Source organism: Pseudoliparis swirei, chromosome 20, assembly GCF_029220125.1.
Source record: "Pseudoliparis swirei isolate HS2019 ecotype Mariana Trench chromosome 20, NWPU_hadal_v1, whole genome shotgun sequence".
NCBI lineage: Eukaryota > Metazoa > Chordata > Actinopteri > Perciformes > Liparidae > Pseudoliparis > Pseudoliparis swirei.
In genome coordinates, this window is record NC_079407.1 from 1,980,220 (window position 1) to 2,000,528 (window position 20,309).

At 46.8% G+C, this 20,309-nt stretch overlaps 1 protein-coding gene and 1 long non-coding RNA gene across 2 annotated transcripts; one reads left to right on the forward strand and one right to left on the reverse strand.

The window, feature by feature from the left end:
- The first annotated feature begins 1,295 nt into the window (after window positions 1-1,295).
- LOC130210449 (porphobilinogen deaminase-like) lies at window positions 1,296-19,202 on the forward strand. Its single transcript, XM_056440772.1, has 14 exons — window positions 1,296-1,481; window positions 6,451-6,504; window positions 6,971-7,043; window positions 7,912-7,961; window positions 8,050-8,105; window positions 8,658-8,735; window positions 13,749-13,826; window positions 13,899-13,974; window positions 16,706-16,819; window positions 16,929-16,967; window positions 17,205-17,324; window positions 17,616-17,669; window positions 17,743-17,829; window positions 17,971-19,202. Exons 1-14 carry the CDS (start codon window positions 1,458-1,460, stop codon window positions 18,148-18,150), a joined length of 1,083 nt encoding a protein of 360 aa, XP_056296747.1. The 5' UTR covers window positions 1,296-1,457; the 3' UTR covers window positions 18,151-19,202.
- On the reverse strand, window positions 3,651-5,806 carry LOC130210450 (uncharacterized). Its single transcript, XR_008834808.1, has 2 exons — window positions 4,060-5,806; window positions 3,651-3,683 (listed from the first exon to the last, which is right to left on the reverse strand). It is a non-coding gene; the product is annotated as an uncharacterized LOC130210450 (long non-coding RNA).
- Window positions 19,203-20,309: the final 1,107 nt, after the last annotated feature.

The following is a 20,309-nucleotide window of genomic DNA, read 5'->3' on the forward strand; positions in this document are numbered from 1 at the left end:
GTGTATATATATAGACATATATATGTCTATATATATACATTTACGGATATATATATATCTATGTCAATATATATATCATAAAGATGTTGTTTTTTTACATCTCATCTTTATCATATATATATTTATGATAAAGAGGAATTTTAAAAAAACTATAAAGATGAAATGTTAAATTTTTGTAATTTTTTTATTTATATATATACCACAACGGTAAATATCACATGGGGAAAGGTGAGAATGCATAAAGGTTGTAATTATCTTTAAAGTCATGATGAAGATCATGATTGGACTGTGTTTATTGTTAAACACCAATCACAGAGCTGGTTTATGATTTATGAGCCACACATTGTCATTTTAGACTATATATACTACATGAATATACATTTTTCGCAGTGTTGTAGTACCTGCTTTTTTTACATTTACTTGTATGACTCCTATAGACTCAAGTTAATATAGTATTTTTATTTTTATTGTGGCCACATCATCAGCTCATATCTGAAATAAACAACAAACACTAGCTTTGAAAGTAATGTTTACCAGATATCTTATTGTCTGATTGTTAGACTTTGTCTCGAATGAAGACTTCAGGAATTTATTGGAGCTAATATATATTCAAATTATATATACACTAAAAAAAATATATAAAACGCACGTCACACATTCAACCAGAATTTATATTAAATTGTATTTATTTGAGTAAATAAGTACAAAGAACCAAGGTCTCAAATTACAGATGTACTTTTACTTCAGGTTGAGAATCACAAACAAATCAAATACTTGTTAAAAAAACATCAATATAAAAAACTAAAAACTTCAGAGCGTTGTTGTCTTTAACAAGTCTCAATGACTTAAAGAGTTTTCTATGTATGTACAGTATATGTTTATAATATCTGTAAAAATATACTGACTGTCATATGTATATATATATATATTCATATATGTACATACAATATTTGTGTATACTATCTGTAACATATGCTGTCTATCATATATATACAATAGAGTGTTGTCTGTAAATTATACTGTCTGTCATATATATATATATATATGATATACACGTATTCAGTATATGTATGTAATGTTTGTAACACATACTGTCTGTCAGATACATATATATATATATATATATATATATTGATATACAGTATATGTATATAATGTGTGTAACACATACTGTCTGTCATATACATATTGTTATTATTTTTTGTATGAAGATGATTTTTGAAGTATTCTAATTTCACCAAATAGCAGCCGAGAGGCGGAACAGACGGGAACCGGAAGTGACCTCGAGCCGGTCTGGTGACGTCACGGGTTCATTCATCGTGGAGCCGTGTGGGAGAGCCGCGTCCTCCTGACTACTTTCAAGGAGTTCGTGTTTTTGTTTTTGTTTTTGTTTACACCGTTGTCCTCTGGGTCAAAGCGGCGCAGAACATCGGAGGAGCCGGAGCCGGATCGCCGACATGTCGGAGGGAGCGAGCTCCGGGGTAGGTTTCTAAAACGATGAAGTACCCTTCAGTGCCTCGCTGCTGATGGTCAGCCCCATTTCCGCATACCGCTGTCATTCGGAGCGCGGTGATTGGTCAACCCGTCCGTCCGTTTCAGAACTCGGCCTCCCATTGGACGGTTGAACCGTGATTTATAGTATCTCTACGTCCCCGTCTACTTTTGATCGTTTAAACTTTACAGCCCACCGTGTAAAACGGCTCCTCCAAACGTATACTAGGGTGTAGTTTCTAACAGGTGAAGGTATTCCGGGATTCGCTTGTGAAACGGAGCAGAAACGTGAAGTATTTGATCTGCTTTTAATGGATAGTTTTACTATATGAACAGCAGTGCCTGTTCCCGCCCACTCGCGTTTGGTTTTCGGTAACGTTACAACGTGAACACAGATTATGACCGATTCTTTCACCGAAGTACTTAATGGACCCGTTGTTTTCTCCACAAGCTACACGTCTTCTAAACATTCTGACATAAAAATGTATACTCAGGCGGACAAATGCGGAGAAAATGTACTTTTTTAAAGACCTTTCTCTCAAGCTCAACAACCTACTCTCGCGAGATCTGGCAACTAACGTCCTCAGACAGCTCTGACTCCAGACTCTTCATAGGATATTACTTCCTTCATCCCCAGGAGGAAATGGTGATTAAAACTCACGTATGATGATTAAGCAGCATGTTATTCTTGTCGTTGGTGGAGGTGTACCTTATTGAACTACTTTATTTCCGGGTGCATTGCAACTATTGATTACTTTTTATTCTGGATTGTTTTTATAATGAAGGAATCTGCTGATTATTTCTTTCGTAAGAAATGTGTCACAATTAGTGACACCTTTGTAGATGTTTAACAGTACAAACATTACAATGATTCAGTTTGTTTTACACAAGAAAACCAGAACATGATCACCTGAAAGAATCTATGTAAACAATTCATTTTTAATTGACTAATCGAGATGTGAACTGGTAAATCAACCAATTGTTTCAACGTTTAAAAACTTCTTAAGTTTAGTATTTGTTAAACAACTAGCTGTAAAAGTACAACACTTCCATCTGAGATGTTGTGGAGTAGAAGTATAAAGTGTCTAGTAAAGTACAAATACCTCATCACTTGAGTACTTAGTACTTATGTAAGTACTAAGTACTTTACTACAGTAAAGTACATTTAATCCCTACTGACTTTAAAATCTGTGATGACTTGTTTTATGGCGGAACAAACTGACGGCGAACAAAACTTTAAATACAAATATATTTTAATATATAATATTTTCAGCCAAATTTAAGAAATAACAGTTTAATAAAAAAATCCTATTTTAATAAAACATACACTACCGTTCAAAAGTTTGGGATCACCCAGACAATTTCGTGTCTTCCATGAAAAATCACACTTTTATTTATCAAATGAATATAAAATATAGTCAAGACTGACAAGGTTAGAAATAATGATTAATATTTGAAGTATTAATTTTGTTCTACAAACTTCAAGCTCAAAGGAAGGCCAGTTGTATATCTTATATCACCAGCATAACTGTTTTCAGCTGTGCTAACATAATTGCACGGGTTTTCTAATCATCCATTAGTCTTCTAAGGCGATTAGCAAACACAATGTACCATTAGAACACTGGAGTGATAGTTGATGGAAATGGGCCTCTATACACCTCTGGAGATATTTCATTAGAAACCAGACACTTCCACCTAGAATAGTCATTTACCACATTAACAATGTATCAAGGGTATTTCTGATTAATTTAATGTTATCTTTATTGAAAAAACAGTGCTTTTCTTTGAAAAATAAAGTCATTTCTAAGTGATCCCAAACTTTTGAACGGTAGTATATATCAGTGGCGGCTGGTGACATTTTTTGGGGGGGGGGGCACAGTTGGGCGACGTGGTTTAAATATCACTCAACAATGAGAAGAAGAGAGGTTTTGAGTAGAATATTGTAAAAAACAAAGCTTTATTTCAAGAACACAGCGTGCTCAACACTGTCTAACAACAACTATCAACACATTGTAACTTTGGGCATGAGAGGTTCAGAGCAGCTTTAAGGAACATTGGGTTGGGTTTCAGAGGTTTGCAAAATAAAAGAGTTTCACCGTCACATGAAAGAGGTTCAGAGCAGATGTAACTGATGTGGAACGGGCATGGAAGAAGTCGGCTCAGATGGTGGATTTTCCCAGCACTTATTTATTCTGCAGAAGACAACAGAACACACACATTTGCCTTCTGATTTGTCTCTGCACTTCCACTTCCCTCAGCAATAAAAAAACATTGTCCATGGAAGACAGGACCACATTAAATCTAAATAATAACAATTCTCATCAAAAACCATGACATGTAACATACAAGGGGAAACCAGAGACCCCTAATGGACAAAATAAATAACTACATGAGCTAGAAAGTGGCTCAATGAAACCGCCACCAAACGTATATTTTGACAGTCTAAATGACACGACAGCTGGACGCCGGGATCGTATTAACATTCCATTACTGTATGTAACATAAACGGTTAATTTGTATTAAAGAATATAGCCAAAATAGTGCAAAATCGTTTTTCACTGAACTCACCCTCGGCAATATAAAACCATTGTGACGGAAAGACGGACTCAGGAGCAGGAAGTGCAACAGATGGAAAGCAATTTCCGCAGGAAACAGATTTTTAAAAATAACGCTAAATAAAAATAGCTCATTAAAATAAAATTCACAAACACTCAATAATATCGTTGAACAACAAACAAAAATAAAATACAATACAATGAAAACAAGAAATGACAGAGTGCATTTCTAACTGTTTGACAGAGTAGACCCACTATATGTAAAGAAAAGTAGCCTCCTCTCTTCAAAGTGGTCAAACTTCTCAATAACTCTGGTTAAAGTCAATCATGTCTGTAACCAGCCTGTTTCCATTATTCTGGAGGGAATGTGTCTGTTTTTCAGAACTTCTTCGTTGTGTTTTCGATGCCAGTTCGGTCTGCAAACAGGGTTGGCTTCATGCTGTTAGCGAGTTAGCTCCATGTTCTTAGCTAGATAACTTCGGCAAGATTCGTGCTTTCCACTTGTCTGAAGCTCTGTAGATCCCTCACCCCGTTGTAGTCCAGAGAGTTTCCATCCCAGGACTTTAGAAAACAGACAGGGGAAACAAAAAACGAATTACTCATGGAGCATTCAGCTAACCAGCTCCGGTTAGCATATCGGTTTGAGGAGCACCTCCGGGTGTACGTCCTCCCGCGGTCAGCGCTTTGCTGCACAATTTTTAAATCCGGATGTTCGGGTCCCAACTCTTTCAGCCTCTTCTTGTCAATATCTGACCGTCGATTGAAAGGTGTTTGGTGTAGAGATACCAGAGTTTTCAGTCGCCGACGCCATACTAACATAAAGCTTCTGCTAGCTATGTTGCTCGCGTACCTCCGTGGAGCTCTGGGCAGCAGGGTTGCCAGGTCTGTGTGACACAACCAGCCCAAAAACCAGCCCAATATCAGAACTCAAAATATGCCCGTGCCAAACCATATACACTGCTTTTAATGTCCAACAGCATTGCTATCATTGCCAAATGTATTGTAATATCTACAAAGTAACAACATGTTTAGTTTGCCAGCATTAAAAGCAGTTTTCCCTCAAGTTATTTCACCTAGGTCCTAAAATGGCCTTGTGTAATTAGATACAGTATATTATCATAAATAAAATGTGTGTACATGCTGATCTGGAGTCAGTTTGGTAGGATTTGGGTATGAATAAATTATTTCATTTAAAATATGGATTTTTATTGAAAGATATTCATGTAATTTGCATGCAAAATAGGTCTACCCGAACCAAGGACAAAAATTCAACCCGCGCAACACTTCAAAAGTGGCCCGATTCCGCAGGACAACCGCGGACCTGGCAACACTGCTCTATGGGCTGAGGGAACATACGGGTCTCTGATCTGCCCAATAATCCAATCGCGTGCGCACATTTGTGCGCCCCAAGATTCCCGGTTTCATCCGCCAATGTGAAGCCGGTCATTGCCAAAACGACTGAAACGTTGTATCGATGCCGTACACACACGTTAGACCAGCGCCTCGAAAAAGGGGAGGGGCTTCTCTCCGTGATAATGGCGATATATTATATTTTTTCACATTAACTTAAGTGGTTGTTGACAGGGGCTTACGGTCTCCCACACACATTTAGTGCGTCAACACGGTATATTTACTATTTAAATGATTTGGCATATAATGTTTTTTGACAGAATTTTTTTTTTCTTCTTCTTTTTTTTTCATCTCCAAATTTTAAGAGGGGCGGCGCCCTAGCGCCCCCTATGGACGAACCGCCACTGGTATATATATATATATATTAATGAAAATAATGCAATAAAATTATTAAGGCTTATTAAAAGTATTTTTTATTAAATGTACCATTACTCTACTATAGATAAATGCAGTATTAATTGTACCAATGTTAATTTTCTAAGGATTTAATCCGAGTTTACATTTCATTTAATTAAAATGCCTGTTTTATAATTTGATATTGTTATTTTTCCTGTGACATGACGCTTTTTCTTTCACGTTTGCCACATTTAAAAACTGTTTTAAAAATAATTTTCGGGTCTATTAGTTTGCACACAGTGTTTTTTTATTCCATGTAGTTTCCCTTCGGACCACACCTCACACACACGGCGCCCCCTCCCTCTCCCTGTAACGGACTCGTGAATTGGCACCCTTATCTTTTGAAACCAGAGATGTCTTTGGGTGGGTGGGGGGTGGAGGTCCTGATGGGGGGGGGGGGTACTGGTAAAAAGAGCACTGTTCAGTATGTTGAGGCTATATGACCTCAGCGGACACAATAGTGCCCACAGTCCAGGACGATGGAGTACAAGTACACCAGGGTGAGGACCGGGTCCAGAGGTCGTTTCCAGAAGGTCGCGAGGCCCTTCATGACGGTTCTTCTTTGGGGGGCTGACTTTGTCTGTTTTGTGTCTGGCAGGACGGGAGCGGCACGCCGAGTCGGGTCATCCGGGTCGGGACACGCAAGAGCCAGGTACGGTACAAAAATTAAATTACAAAAAACATAAACGGTTTATGTTTTTTGTAATTGAATTTTTTTTTTAGGGTTTCAATCTTTTAAACATGAGCCTGAAACGTTGATATCAAAATAAATATCATGCAAGTTTGTTTTTCCTGGATTTAAAGAAACGTCCCAAAGGACCAGACTCTATTATTAACTTCATGTAGGAGCTTCTGTCTCTTTGAGAATACATTTTATTAATATATACATGACCTCTAAGGTGAGAGGTCATGTATATATTATACTATAGGATATAGGAAAGAGCTTTTAACCCCTTGCAGTCCGAAGCTTGAAGGTGTTCCAACGACCAAATTAAGATTTAAATGCCTCCTTAAAACTCACCTAACAATGTTTATAGTGATGGTATAACTTCATATTCTCTCTTATTATAGTACTGTGTCAATTGTTTTATTTGATGTTTCTCCTGCTGTGTCCTCAGTTGGCCCGCATCCAGACGGACAGCGTGGCGGAGCAGCTGAAGGAGCTCTTCCCCCACATCGCCCTGGAAATAGGTGTGTTATTACATTTATACGCTTTAAATATGAATCATTTTATATTCATACAGTCTAAATATGAGTTGTATTATTATATTTATACAGGTTAAATATTCCTTATTATTAATGTATATAAATGTATGGTTTATCATTGTGAGTGTTGGACCGAGTGGGCGTGTACAAACCGGGTGGAACCGGTTACACCTTTATCATGAGTGATGTCAGTTGGTGTCCCGGTTTTTATTCCACCTCCTCTGCCCTAAACACCTGTAATCTACCCACAATACCAATAATCTACCCACAATGCCAATAATCTACCCACAATTTACCAATAATATACCAATAATCTACCCACAATACCAATAATCTACACACAATACCAATAATCTACCCACAATATACCAATAATCTACCCACAATATTCCAATAATCTACCCACAATACCAATAATCTACACACAATATACCAATAATATACCCATAATATACCAATAATCTACCCACAATACCAATAATATACCCATAATATACCAATAATCTACCCACAATACCAATAATCTACCCACAATACCAATAATCTACCCACAATACCAATAATATACCCATAAAACCAATAATCTACCCATAATATACTAATAATCTACCCATAATATACTAATAATCTACCCATAATATACTAATAATCTACCCATAATCTGTAGACTGATAGCAGGAAGAACCAACGAGTTTTAAAAGCCATCGTTGGATTCGGCAGGAATAAAACAGCTGACGTAAACCTTGAAGCCGTTACCGTGGTTACCGTGGTTTCCTGGCGTCTCCGATGTTCTCCCGTGGCACGGTAACTCTGCCGGTTCGTGGCCTCACTCGGCGTCTGCTCTCTCCTTCAGTCGCCATGTCAACGCTCGGAGACAAAATCCTGGACACGGCTCTGTCCAAGGTGAGGCCCGCCGCCACCGACCCGACGACCAGTGTGAAGAAGAAGAGTCTTCATCACTCTGTTCTTCTTCTTCTTCTTCTGAACGCAGATTGGAGAGAAGAGCTTGTTCACCAAAGAGTTGGAGAACGCTCTGGAGAGGAACGAGTGAGTGGTGACCCGCAGCAATGGTTAAGAAGTAGAATGAGTTAAGTAGTTAAAAAGTCATAGTTAAGTAGTGATAGTTAAGTAGTATTAGTTCAATAGTTAAGTAGTGATAGTTAAGTAGGATTAGTTCAATAGTTAAGTAGTAGTTAAGACATAGTAATTGATTAGTAATAGTTGAGTAGTAGTTAAGTAGTATTAGTTTAGTAGTTAAGAAGTAGTAAAGTAGAAGTACTAATAGCAGTAGTCGTGGTTAAATAGTATTAGTTTAGTATTAGTTGTTAAACACCATTTAGAAGGTGTTCATTATCAGGAACTAATGGACACCCTGCAGCCAATCAGAGTAGAGTATTCTCCCGGACCTTAATATACAACGTTATACTGTGATCGTGTTATCCAGTGCGTGACCTCTCGTGACCTCTCGTGACCTCACATCACGTCTCGTGAACTCTCGTGACCTCTCGTGACCTCACATCACGTCTCGTGAACTCTCGTGACCTCACATCACGTCTCGTGACCTCTCGTGACCTCTCATCACGTCTCGTGACCTCACAGGGTGGACCTGGTGGTGCACTCCCTGAAGGACCTGCCCACCACGCTGCCGGCCGGCTTCACCACGCGTGGTGCTGGTGCGTCTCACGGCTTCACCATCGTGTCCTCACCTCGTGTCCTCACCTCGTGTCCTCACCTCGTGTCCTCACCTCGTGTCCTCGCCCTCGTGTCCTGGCCCTCGTGTCCTCGCCCTCGTGTCCTGGCCCTCGTGTCCTCGCCCTCGTGTCCTCGTGTCCTGGCCCTCGTGTCCTCCAGCGTGTCCTCCAACGTGTCCTCGCCCTCGTGTCCTCGTGTCCTGGCCCTCGTGTCCTCGCCCTCGTGTCCTCGCCCTCGTGTCCTCGTGTCCTGGCCCTCGTGTCCTCGTGTCCTGGCCCTCGTGTCCTCGCCCTCGTGTCCTCACCTCATGTCCTCCCTCGTGTCCTCGTGTCCTCGCCCTCGTGTCCTCGCCCTCGTGTCCTCGTGTCCTCGCCCTCGTGTCCTGGCCCTCGTGTCCTCGCCCTCGTGTCCTCGTGTCCTGGCCCTCGTGTCCTCGCCCTCGTGTCCTCGCCCTCGTGTCCTCGCCCTCGTGTCCTCGCCCTCGTGTCCTGGCCCTCGTGTCCTCGCCCTCGTGTCCTCGCCCTCGTGTCCTCGCCCTCGTGTCCTCGCCCTCGTGTCCTCGCCCTCGTGTCCTGGCCCTCGTGTCCTCGCCCTCGTGTCCTCGTGTCCTGGCCCTCGTGTCCTCGCCCTCGTGTCCTCGCCCTCGTGTCCTCACCCTCGTGTCCTCACCTCGTGTCCTCCTCGTGTCCTCACCTCGTGTCCTCCCTCGTGTCCTCCTCGTGTCCTCACCTCGTGCCTCCCTCGTGTCCTCTCCTTGTGTCCTCTCCTCGTGTCCTCACCTCATGTCCTCACCTTGTGTTCTCTCCTCGTGTCCTCACCTCATGTCCTCTCCTCGTGTCCTCACCTTGTGTCCTCTCCTCGTGTCCTCACCCTCGTGTCCTCGCCCTCGTGTCCTCGCCCTCGTGTCCTCGCCCTCGTGTCCTCATGTCCTCACCTTGTGTCCTCTCCTCATGTCCTCACCTTGTGTCCTCTCCTTGTGTCCTCTCCTCATGTCCTCACCTTGTGTCCTCCTCATGTCCTCACCTTGTGTCCTCTCCTCATGTCCTCCCTCGTGTCCTCACCCTGTGTCCTCTCCTTGTGTCCTCACCTCATGTCCTCACCTTGTGTTCTCTCCTCATGTCCTCTCCTTGTGTCCTCTCCTCATGTCCTCTCCTCGTGTCCTCACCTCCTCGTGTCCTCACCTCATGTCCTCTCCTTGTGTCCTCTCCTCGTGTCCTCTCCTCATGTCCTCACCTTGTGTCCTCTCCTCATGTCCTCACCTTGTGTCCTCCCTCGTGTCCTCCTCGTGTCCTCACCTCGTGTCCTCCCTCGTGTCCTCACCTCGTGTCCTCACCTCGTGTCCTCACCTCCCTCGTGTCCTCACGTCGTGTCCTGACCTCGTGTCCTCCCCACGTGTCCTCACCGCGTGTCCTCCCTGTCCTCACTCGTGTCCTCACCTCGTGTCCTCACCTCGTGTCCTCACCTCGTGTCCTCACCTCGTGTCCTCCCCTCGTGTCCTCCACTCGTGTCCTCCACTCGTGTCCTCCCCTCGTGTCCTCACCTCGTGTCCTCACCTCGTGTCCTCACCTCGTGTCCTCCCCTCGTGTCCTCACCTCGTGTCCTCACCTCGTGTCCTCACCTCGTGTCCTCACCTCGTGTCCTCACTACGTGTCCTCCCCTCGTGTCCTCACCTCGTGTCCTCCCCTCGTGTCCTCACCAGGTCCTCCTCGTGTCCTCACCTCGTGTCCTCCCTCGTGTCCTCACCTCGTGTCCTCACCTCGTGTCCTCACCTCGTGTCCTCCTCGTGTCCTCACCTCGTGTCCTCACCTCGTGTCCTCCCTCGTGTCCTCACCTCGTGTCCTCCCTCGTATCCTCACCTCGTGTCCTCACCTCGTGTCCTCCCTCGTTCCCTCACCTCGTGTCCTCACCTCGTTCCCTCCCCTCGTGTCCTCACCTCGTGTCCTCACCTCGTGTCCTCACCTCGTGTCCTCACCTCGTGTCCTCACCACGTGTCCTCACCTCGTGTCCTCACCTCGTGTCCTCACCTCGTGCCCTCCCCTCGTGTCCTCACCTCGTGTCCTCACCTCGTTCCCTCACCTCGTGTCCTCACCTCGTGTCCTCACCTCGTGTCCTCACCTCGTGTCCTCACCTCGTGTCCTCACCTCGTGTCCTCACCTCGTGTCCTCCTCATGTCCTCACCTTGTGTCCTCTCCTCATGTCCTCTCCTCGTGTCCTCACCTCGTGTCCTCACCTCGTGTCCTCACCTCGTGTCCTCACCTCGTGTCCTCACCTCGTGTCCTCCCCTCGTGTCCTCTCCTCATGTCCTCACCTTGTGTCCTCCTCATGTCCTCACCTTGTGTTCTCTCCTCATGTCCTCACCTTGTGTTCTCTCCTCATGTCCTCACCCTCAGTGTCCTCTCCTCATGTCCTCACCTTGTGTCCTCTCCTCATGTCCTCACCTTGTGTCCTCTCCTCATGTCCTCACCTTGTGTCCTCTCCTCATGTCCTCTCCTCATGTCCTCACCCTCCTCACCTCGTGTCCTCTCCTCATGTCCTCTCCTCATGTCCTCACCTTGTGTCCTCTCCTCATGTCCTCACCTTGTGTCCTCTCCTCATGTCCTCACCTTGTGTCCTCTCCTCATGTCCTCACCTTGTGTCCTCTCCTTGTGTCCTCTCCTCATGTCCTCACCCTGTGTCCTCTCCTTGTGTCCTCTCCTCATGTCCTCTCCTTGTGTCCTCTCCTCATGTCCTCACCTTGTGTCCTCTCCTCATGTCCTCCTCATGTCCTCACCTTGTGTCCTCTCCTCGTGTCCTCACCTCATGTCCTCACCTTGTGTCCTCCTGTCCCCTCGTGTCCTCACCCTGTGTCCTCACCCTGTGTCCTCACCTCGTGTCCTCACCCTCGTGTCCTCTCCTTGTGTGCTCTCCTCGTGTCCTCTCCTTGTGTCCTCACCTCATGTCCTCACCTTGTGTCCTCTCGTGTCCTCACCTCATGTCCTCTCCTCGTGTCCTCACCTCATGTCCTCACCTTGTGTCCTCTCCTCATGTCCTCACCTCATGTCCTCACCTTGTGTCCTCCTCATGTCCTCACCTTGTGTCCTCTCCTCGTGTCCTCACCACGTGTCCTCCCCTCACCTCGTGTCCTCACCTCGTGTCCTCACCTCGTGTCCTCACCACGTGTCCTCCCCTCGTGTCCTGGCCCTCGTGTCCTGGCCCTCGTGTCCTCCCCTCGTGTCCTCACCTCGTGTCCTCACCTCGTGTCCTCACCTCGTGTCCTCACCTCGTGTCCTCACCTCGTGTCCTCACCTCGTGTCCTCACCTCGTGTCCTCACCACGTGTCCTCACCTCATGTCCTCCCCTCGTGTCCTCACCTCGTGTCCTCACCACGTGTCCTCACCACGTGTCCTCACCTCGTGTCCTCCCCTCGTGTCCTCCACTCGTGTCCTCCCTCGTGTCCTCACCTCGTGTCCTCCCCTCGTGTCCTCACCTCGTGTCCTCACCTCGTGTCCTCACCTCGTGTCCTCACCTCGTGTCCTCACCTCGTGTCCTCACCTCGTGTCCTCACCTCGTGTCCTCCCCTCGTGTCCTCACCTCGTGTCCTCACCTCGTGTCCTCACCTCGTGTCCTCACCTCGTGTCCTCCCCTCGTGTCCTCACCTCGTGTCCTCACCTCGTGTCCTCCCCTCGTGTCCTCACCTCGTGTCCTCACCTCGTGTCCTCCCCTCGTGTCCTCACCTCGTGTCCTCACCTCGTGTCCTCACCTCGTGTCCTCCCCTCGTGTCCTCACCCCGTGCCCTCACCTCGTGTCCTCACCTCGTGTCCTCACCTCGTGTCCTCCCCTCGTGTCCTCACCTCGTGTCCTCACCTCGTGTCCTCCCCTCGTGTCCTCACCTCGTGTCCTCACCTCGTGTCCTCACCTCGTGTCCTCCCCTCGTGTCCTCCCCTCGTGTCCTCACCTCGTGTCCTCCCCTCGTGTCCTCACCTCGTGTCCTCCCCTCGTGTCCTCCCCTCGTGTCCTCACCTCGTGTCCTCACCTCGTGTCCTCACCTCGTGTCCTCACCTCGTGTCCTCCCCTCGTGTCCTCACCTCGTGTCCTCCCCTCGTGTCCTCACCTCGTGTCCTCACCTCGTGTCCTCACCACGTGTCCTCCTCGTGTCCTCACCTCGTGTCCTCACCTCGTGTCCTCACCTCGTGTCCTCACCTCGTGTCCTCACCTCGTGTCCTCACCTCGTGTCCTCACCTCGTGTCCTCACCTCATGTCCTCACCTCATGTCCTCACCTTGTGTACTCACCTCATGTCCTCCCTCGTGTCCTCCCTCGTGTCCTCCCTCGTGTCCTCCCTCGTGTCCTCCCTCGTGTCCTCCCTTGTCTCCTCCCTCGTGTCCTCCCTCGTGTCCTCCCTCCTGTCCTCCCTCGTGTCCTCCCCTCGTGTCCTCCCCTCGTGTCCTCACCTCGTGTCCTCACCTCGTGTCCTCACCTCGTGTCCTCACCTCGTGTCCTCACCTCGTGTCCTCACCTCGTGTCCTCACCTCGTGTCCTCACCTCGTGTCCTCCCTCGTGTCCTCACCTCGTGTCCTCCCTCGTGTCCTCCCGTCGTGTCCTCACCTCGTGTCCTCCCCTCGTGTCCTCCCCTCGTGTCCTCCTCGTGTCCTCACCTCGTGTCCTCACCTCGTGTCCTCACCTCGTGTCCTCACCTCGTGCCCTCACCTCGTGTCCTCACCTCGTGTCCTCACCTCGTGTCCTCACCTCGTGTCCTCACCTCGTGTCCTCCCCTCGTGTCCTCCCCTCGTGTCCTCCACTCGTGTCCTCCCCTCGTGTCCTCACCTCGTGTCCTCACCTCGTGTCCTCCCCTCGTGTCCTCACCTCGTGTCCTCCCCTCGTGTCCTCACCTCGTGTCCTCACCTCGTGTCCTCCCCTCGTGTCCTCCGTGCCCTCACCTCGTGTCCTCCCCTCGTGTCCTCCCCTCGTGTCCTCCCCTCGTCCTTAAAGTCGTGTCTGTTTGCTTCCTGTCTGCCTCTAGGAGAGAGAACCCCCATGATGCAGTGGTGCTGCACCCAAAGCACGTGGGCAAAACTCTGGAGACTCTCCCAGAAAACAGGTACGGCCCAACTCGTTGTTGTTGTTGTTGTTGTTGTGTGTCAGAGTATTGACTCCTCCTCCGTGTTGGCAGTGTGATCGGCACCAGCTCACTGCGCCGCGCCGCTCAGCTGAAGAAGAGGTTCTCCCACCTGGCGTTCAAAGATATCGTATCCTCCCAGAAGGCGTTGTCCACGGTTAAAGCCACCAGGGGGCGACTCCTCTGGTTGTATAGAAGTCTATGCTTCATGTCTTAAAGCTGCATTCTCTCTCCTGACCACCAGGGGGCGACTCCTCTGGTTGTATAGAAGTCTATGCTTCATGTGTTAAAGCTGCATTCTCTCTCCTGACCACCAGGGGGCGACTCCTCTGGTTGTATAGAAGTCTATGCTTCATGCAGGCATGAGAATCCCTCACCTTTCGGCGAAATTCGCCGTTTTGAAACCAAAATAGGTGACTGACGTGAATCGTGTAGATCCGAAGAGTTTTTGTTTTGGGGTAGGGGGGGGGGGCCAATTGGCCGGCCGGCGTTTATGAGATTGGAGTGGGACACGGAGAAAATGTGGAGTGGTGCTTTTCGCAATAGAACATCTTTGATGGGCACGTGTCGCGTCTCGGCCAATCAGCGTCAAGATGTCTTCAGCGTTTGGTGGTTTAGGTTAGCTTGAATGTTAGCCCGCTATCTGCTGCTGTCACGCTGCACGGTGTAGCGATACTAACAAAGTACCCGTACGTTAAGAGCGATGTGCTTTAGCATATTTTTAGTATCATACTTCATTAAAAGAGCGATCAGAGCCGCGCTGCTCCGTGTCGAGCTGTCTGCGCACACTACGCAGCGAGTGCCGTTAAGTGGTGGAATTTTCGGCTTTCAAAATAAAAATTAAAAAAGATGCCAGAAGTGAAATGTTTAAGTTCAGTCTAAAGTTCTGTTTCTGTAACTCTCCAGCTGCTCATCCTGATGAACTCTGTATCATCTGGTCAGATACAGACTAACAGTCTCATAGTGATAATCAATGCTATGATGGCTCCATGTAGTTTCATTAATATCTTGTAGGCTAATACTAATAATACTGCCATTTGTTAAGTGTTGAAAAAGTTGGTAAAACTTTTCTGATTGGCTGCAGGGTGTCCATTAGTTCCATACAGATATTTTATTTATTACTATTATAGATAAATATACCAGGATCGTATTTATGGTACTGTTTTATGGTATTGTATCAGTATCATGATATTTATGGCAGGTATGGCATAGATTAGAACATACGTGTCAAACTCGTGCTTGGGCCAAATGTGGCCCGCCACGTCATTTTATGTGACGGCATTCTTGTGTCCTTAAGATTCACTTGGTTCATAATTGACTGTAAAAGGGAATATTACTAAATAGTTGTGTTGTGCATACTGTGATATTCTGAACACTCAGGTTCAAACTGCAACATCTTTTCATTAAATACATTTGAGAAGTTAAAAATATCCCTCGATTTAGGTCTCAGCTTGTCATTCAGGGGTGATAGTGCGTCCCAAAGCCAGACCAGTGGAGAACCACTGCCCAGACCAGTGGAGAACCACTGCCCAGACCAGTGGAGAACCACTGCCCAGACCAGTGGAGAACCACTACCCAGACCAGTGGAGAACCACTGCCCAGACCAGTGGAGAACCACTGCCCAGACCAGTGGAGAACCACCTGTCTCAACTGTGAAAAGGCTTTTAACAAAGTTAATGTAATAATGTTTGTTTGATCTTTGATAAAGTAATGTGGGTTAAAATAAATATAATTAAATTAAATAGTATAATATTAAATACATTTGCATATATAGTTATACATTTATATAAGTACACCTAAATAAACAAACAAATGCAAAGACAGTTATTTAACAATATGTTCTGGAGTAGTTAGAATTATACCGTGTTAGTGACAACCGGCCCTTTGAGGGCAGCCATGAGGCGGATGTGGCCCTCGGTGAAAATGAGTTTGACACCCCTGGATTAGAAGATCGTGACAACCAGGTAGAGGCAGAACAGACTCGAGGAACAGACTCGAGGAACAGACTCGAGGAACAGACTCAAGGAACAGACTCAAGGAACAGACTCGAGGCTCAGCAGAGCACAAGACTTGAAGACTTGTTCACGCCAAAAAAAAAAGGAAGTTGGTTCATGAATGACTATATTATATACAATATTACTATTATTATAGGGCCCACTGACTTGGTGTCAGAATGGAGGAACTATAGATTATCATACAACGTCCAACATCGATGTTCGTGGAAGTCACCAGCACCCCCGCGCCTATCCTTCTCACCTTTTTCACCCCTGACCCGTTTTCATGCCTGTTCATGTCTTAAAGCTGCATTCTCTCTCCTGACCACCAGGGGGCTCCTCTGGTTGTATAGAAGTATATGTTTCATGTGTTAAAGCTGCATTCTCTCTCCTGACCACCAGGGGGCGACTCCTCTGGTTGTATAGAAGTCTATGCTTCATGTGTTGAAGCTCCATTCTCTCTCCTGACCACCAGGGGGCGACTCCTCTGGTTGTATAGAAGTCTATGCTTCATGTGTTAAAGCTGCATTCTCTCTCCTGACCACCAGGGGGCGACTCCTCTGGTTGTATAGAAGTCTATGCTTCATGTGTTGAAGCTGCATTCTCTCTCCTGACCACCAGGGGGCTCCTCTGGTTGTATAGAAGTCTATGCTTCATGTGTTGAAGCTCCATTCTCTCTCCTGGCCACCAGGGGGCGACTCCTCTGGTTGTATAGAAGTCTATGCTTCATGTGTTAGAGCTGCATTTTCTCTCCTGACCACCAGGGGGCGACTCCTCTGGTTGTATAGAAGTCTCTTCCCTCAGTAAACTCGTATCTCAAAGACAACTGTCGAGCATTAGGTTGTGTTTCCTGAGCCTGGCCTCCAGCGAGGGAACCTGAACACGCGTCTGAAGAAGCTGGATGAGAAGGACGACTTCGCCGCCATCATCCTGGCCGCCGCCGGCCTCGGGAGGATGGGCTGGGGGAACCGGATCAGTCAGGTAAAGACCAGGACCACCTGGAGACCAGGACCACCTGGAGACCTGGACCACCTGGAGACCTGGACCACCTGGAGACCTGGAGACTAACGGTCTCACTGCTTGTTTCCAGATCCTTGGACCGGAGGACTGTATGTACGCCGTGGGACAGGTGAGAGGAGGCACAACACCTCGATTTATACATGTGTATGTGTATGTGTGTGTGTATGTGTATCTGTATATGTGTATGTGTGTGTGTATGTGTATCTGTATATGTGTGTGTGTGTATGTGTATCTGTATATGTATATGTGTATGTGTATGTGTGTGTGTATGTGTATATGTGTGTGTGTATGTGTATGTGTGTGTATATGTGTATGTGTGTGTGTATTTATACATGCGTGTCCTCAGGGGGCTCTGGCGGTGGAGGTTCGGTCCAGAGACGTCGACATCCTGGAGATGGTGTCTGTCCTCCACGACCCAGAGACGGTGCTGCGCTGCATAGCAGAGAGAGCCTTCCTCAGACACCTGGTACCTCTCTCTCTCTCTGTCTGTCTGTGTCTCTCTCTCTCTCTCTCTGTCTCTCTCTCTGTCTCTCTGTCTGTGTCTCTCTGTCTCTCTGTCTCTCTCTCTGTCTCTCTCTCTGTCTGTCTGTCTGTCTCTCTCTCTGTCTCTCTCTATCTGTCTGTCTGTGTCTTTCTGTCTGTCTGTCTGTCTGTCTGTGTCTGTCTGTCTGTCTGTCTGTCTGTCTCTCTCTCTCTCTCTCTCTCTCTCTCGTTGTATAAACATGGACATCTTCATATATTTAATGATCCTTTGCAGGAGGGCGGCTGCAGCGTTCCGGTGGCCGTACACACCGAACTAAAGAACTCCCAGGTAGCTACACACACACACACACACACACACACACCTGGAGGGTTGACCCTGACTGAGCCGTCCTGGGTTGCAGCTCTACCTGACGGGGGCGGTCTACAGCCTGGACGGGTCCGACAGCCTGAAGGAAACCATGCAGACCAGCGTTGCCGCTGACGACAAGGTAACTGGGATGGTTTCAAAAAAACATCTGTTGAATCCGACACGGTGTCCCACAGGGAACCGTCAGAGGGCCCCGACTGTTCCAATCCACGAGCATCTAGTGCGTGTTTATTATTATGTATATTTATGTGTGTGTGTTCAGAGTCAGAGCTCTGACGCGGTGGACGAGCGGGTTCAGCGCGTCGGCATCACGGCCGCCAAGATCCCGGGGGAAGCCCAGGACGGCGCCGAGCGCCTGGGGGTGGACCTGGCCAAGTTACTGCTGAGCAAAGGGGCCAAGGAGATCCTGACGGTGGCCAGGCAGCTCAACGACGCCACATAGTCCCAGACCGGCTCCCAGACCGGCTCCCAGACCGGCTCCCAGACCGGCTCCCAGAGGGCCGGCGGTCTCGGTCGCGCGGCGTCCAGTAACATTTTTTTTATTCTTTACGTTCAGCTTTCCTGAGGTTGCGGTTTAAAATCGGCGCTCTGGCTCAAAGCCGCGCTCGTGTGTCTCCGTCTCGTGGACTTGGGTCCTGCCGGTTCTTCTTAGTACCTCATGGAACCACCTCCAGGTGGAGACCCCGTTACCGTGACAACCGGTGAGAAACACCAAGCGGCTGCTCCACCACCGGCGGATTTCCTTTTTTTTAAATTTTTTTTTTTAAAAATGCATATGAGAAAACAGGATGCAGCTAAAAAATGTTTATTTTAAATATAATATAAGTTTGTTCAGATTCACACAACAACAACAACAACACAAACCCAGAAGGAGGCAGCAGCTCCAGACGCGACTCGAAGAACTTTTGCATCCACAAACTAAACTCAACGTCTCTCATGATTCTGGCTTCTGTGTCTCTCAGTTTTCTTGTAATTTCGAGATAAAGACGACTGTAATGTTTTATTAACTTCCACATCTCCTTCTTGTGTCATCTTCATCTTCTGCTACATCCTTAGAATCTCATGATGATGTCGTGGTTCCTTTAAGTCTTTTGAGATATGGACGTCATAATTAAGAAATGCATAAGTCTGAATTATGTAACTTGGTGGATTTCTCATCATAGTTTTTATACAATTAACCAATAAATTAGCTGTAACGTCGTTATGTTAGATTTTCAAACTTAGTTTTTTATCAACGTGCCGCCTCGTGAATGTTCTTTGTGTCTTTATTCACTGCGTCAGTCTACCGCCACATTGTGACTTTTATTTGAAGGGTCTTTATTGTACATTATTATTAATTTAAACCTCCTGAGACGATGCGAGGCAGCGTCGGTCATGTTTCTACGAATTCACGTGGAAGATTTCTGATTCTTTGTCAAAATATTTACATGTTGACCTTTTTTTCTTTGCTCTGATGTAAACGTGTCAAATTAAAACCGCTGAGGTCAAAAACAAGTGTGTGTGTGTGTATGTTTTACCAGGGACGTGCGGTCAGGGGAGGCAGGTGAGGCAGAACCTCACCTTTCATCAGAGCGAAGTAAAAAAATTAATGATAACATCAAATGTATATTAATATTTGTCCACCGATCTTTATGTATGACTAATTTCGAAAATGGTTATAGTCAAAATCGCTGAATTTGCCTATTTCCTGTTCAAACAGATGAAACGAGAGTTGAGGCTTCGAGCCGAGCCTCTGATTGCACAATCCATCACAAGCTGGGTTGATGCGATTGGCCCGTGCGGGATGCCGTATCTCTGCATGTCGCCAATATAATGTTTGCAGATATGTTTATTTGCCCTGATGTTCCACAGTCTGGCTAAGGTCTTTAACCTTTACACTTTAATGTGTGTAAGTGACATATTTAGTTTTGCTGATGGTAAATAAAGCCGCAGTGATAGGCGCAGGGTGAGGTGCTAGTCCTCTGCCGCCCTGCAGGGGGCGCTCGTGAGCCAACGGGTACTTGTTGCTGCTTCTTCTACGCTGAGGCGCCAGGCGAGTCGAGTCCGTTTGTTTTTGTATTTTGCTGCCAGACCGCCAACATGGAAGAGGATTATATATCTGAGCTTAAACATGTCTCAAAAGTGGACTTTCAGTCAAAAGTGGACGTGATTAACAGGTAGACCAACGCCGGAGCGAAAAGGTTTGCTTCAAACTTTGTCTTACCTTTACCTATCTGTAATATGTACCGTGTGCGCGTGTGGAGAATGCTGATGAGAGGGATTTTCTCCTATCAACCGTGACCAATTATCTTCAACGGTTTCTACTTCGAACACGTCTACCTGTCTCTTGGACCCCATCCCGACGAGGCTGCTTAAAGACGTTTTGCCTTTAATTGGCGGCTCTCTATTAGATATTATCAATGTGTCTCTGCTAACAGGCCACGTACCACACTCCTTCAAGGTGGCTGTTATTAAACCTCTCCTGAAGAAGCCCACTCTGGATCCAGAGGTGTTGGCTAACTACAGACCGATCTCTAACCTCCCCTTCCTCTCCAAGATCCTTGAGAAAGTGGTCGCAAATCAGTTATTCGACTTTCTACATCATAATAGTTTATTTGAGAA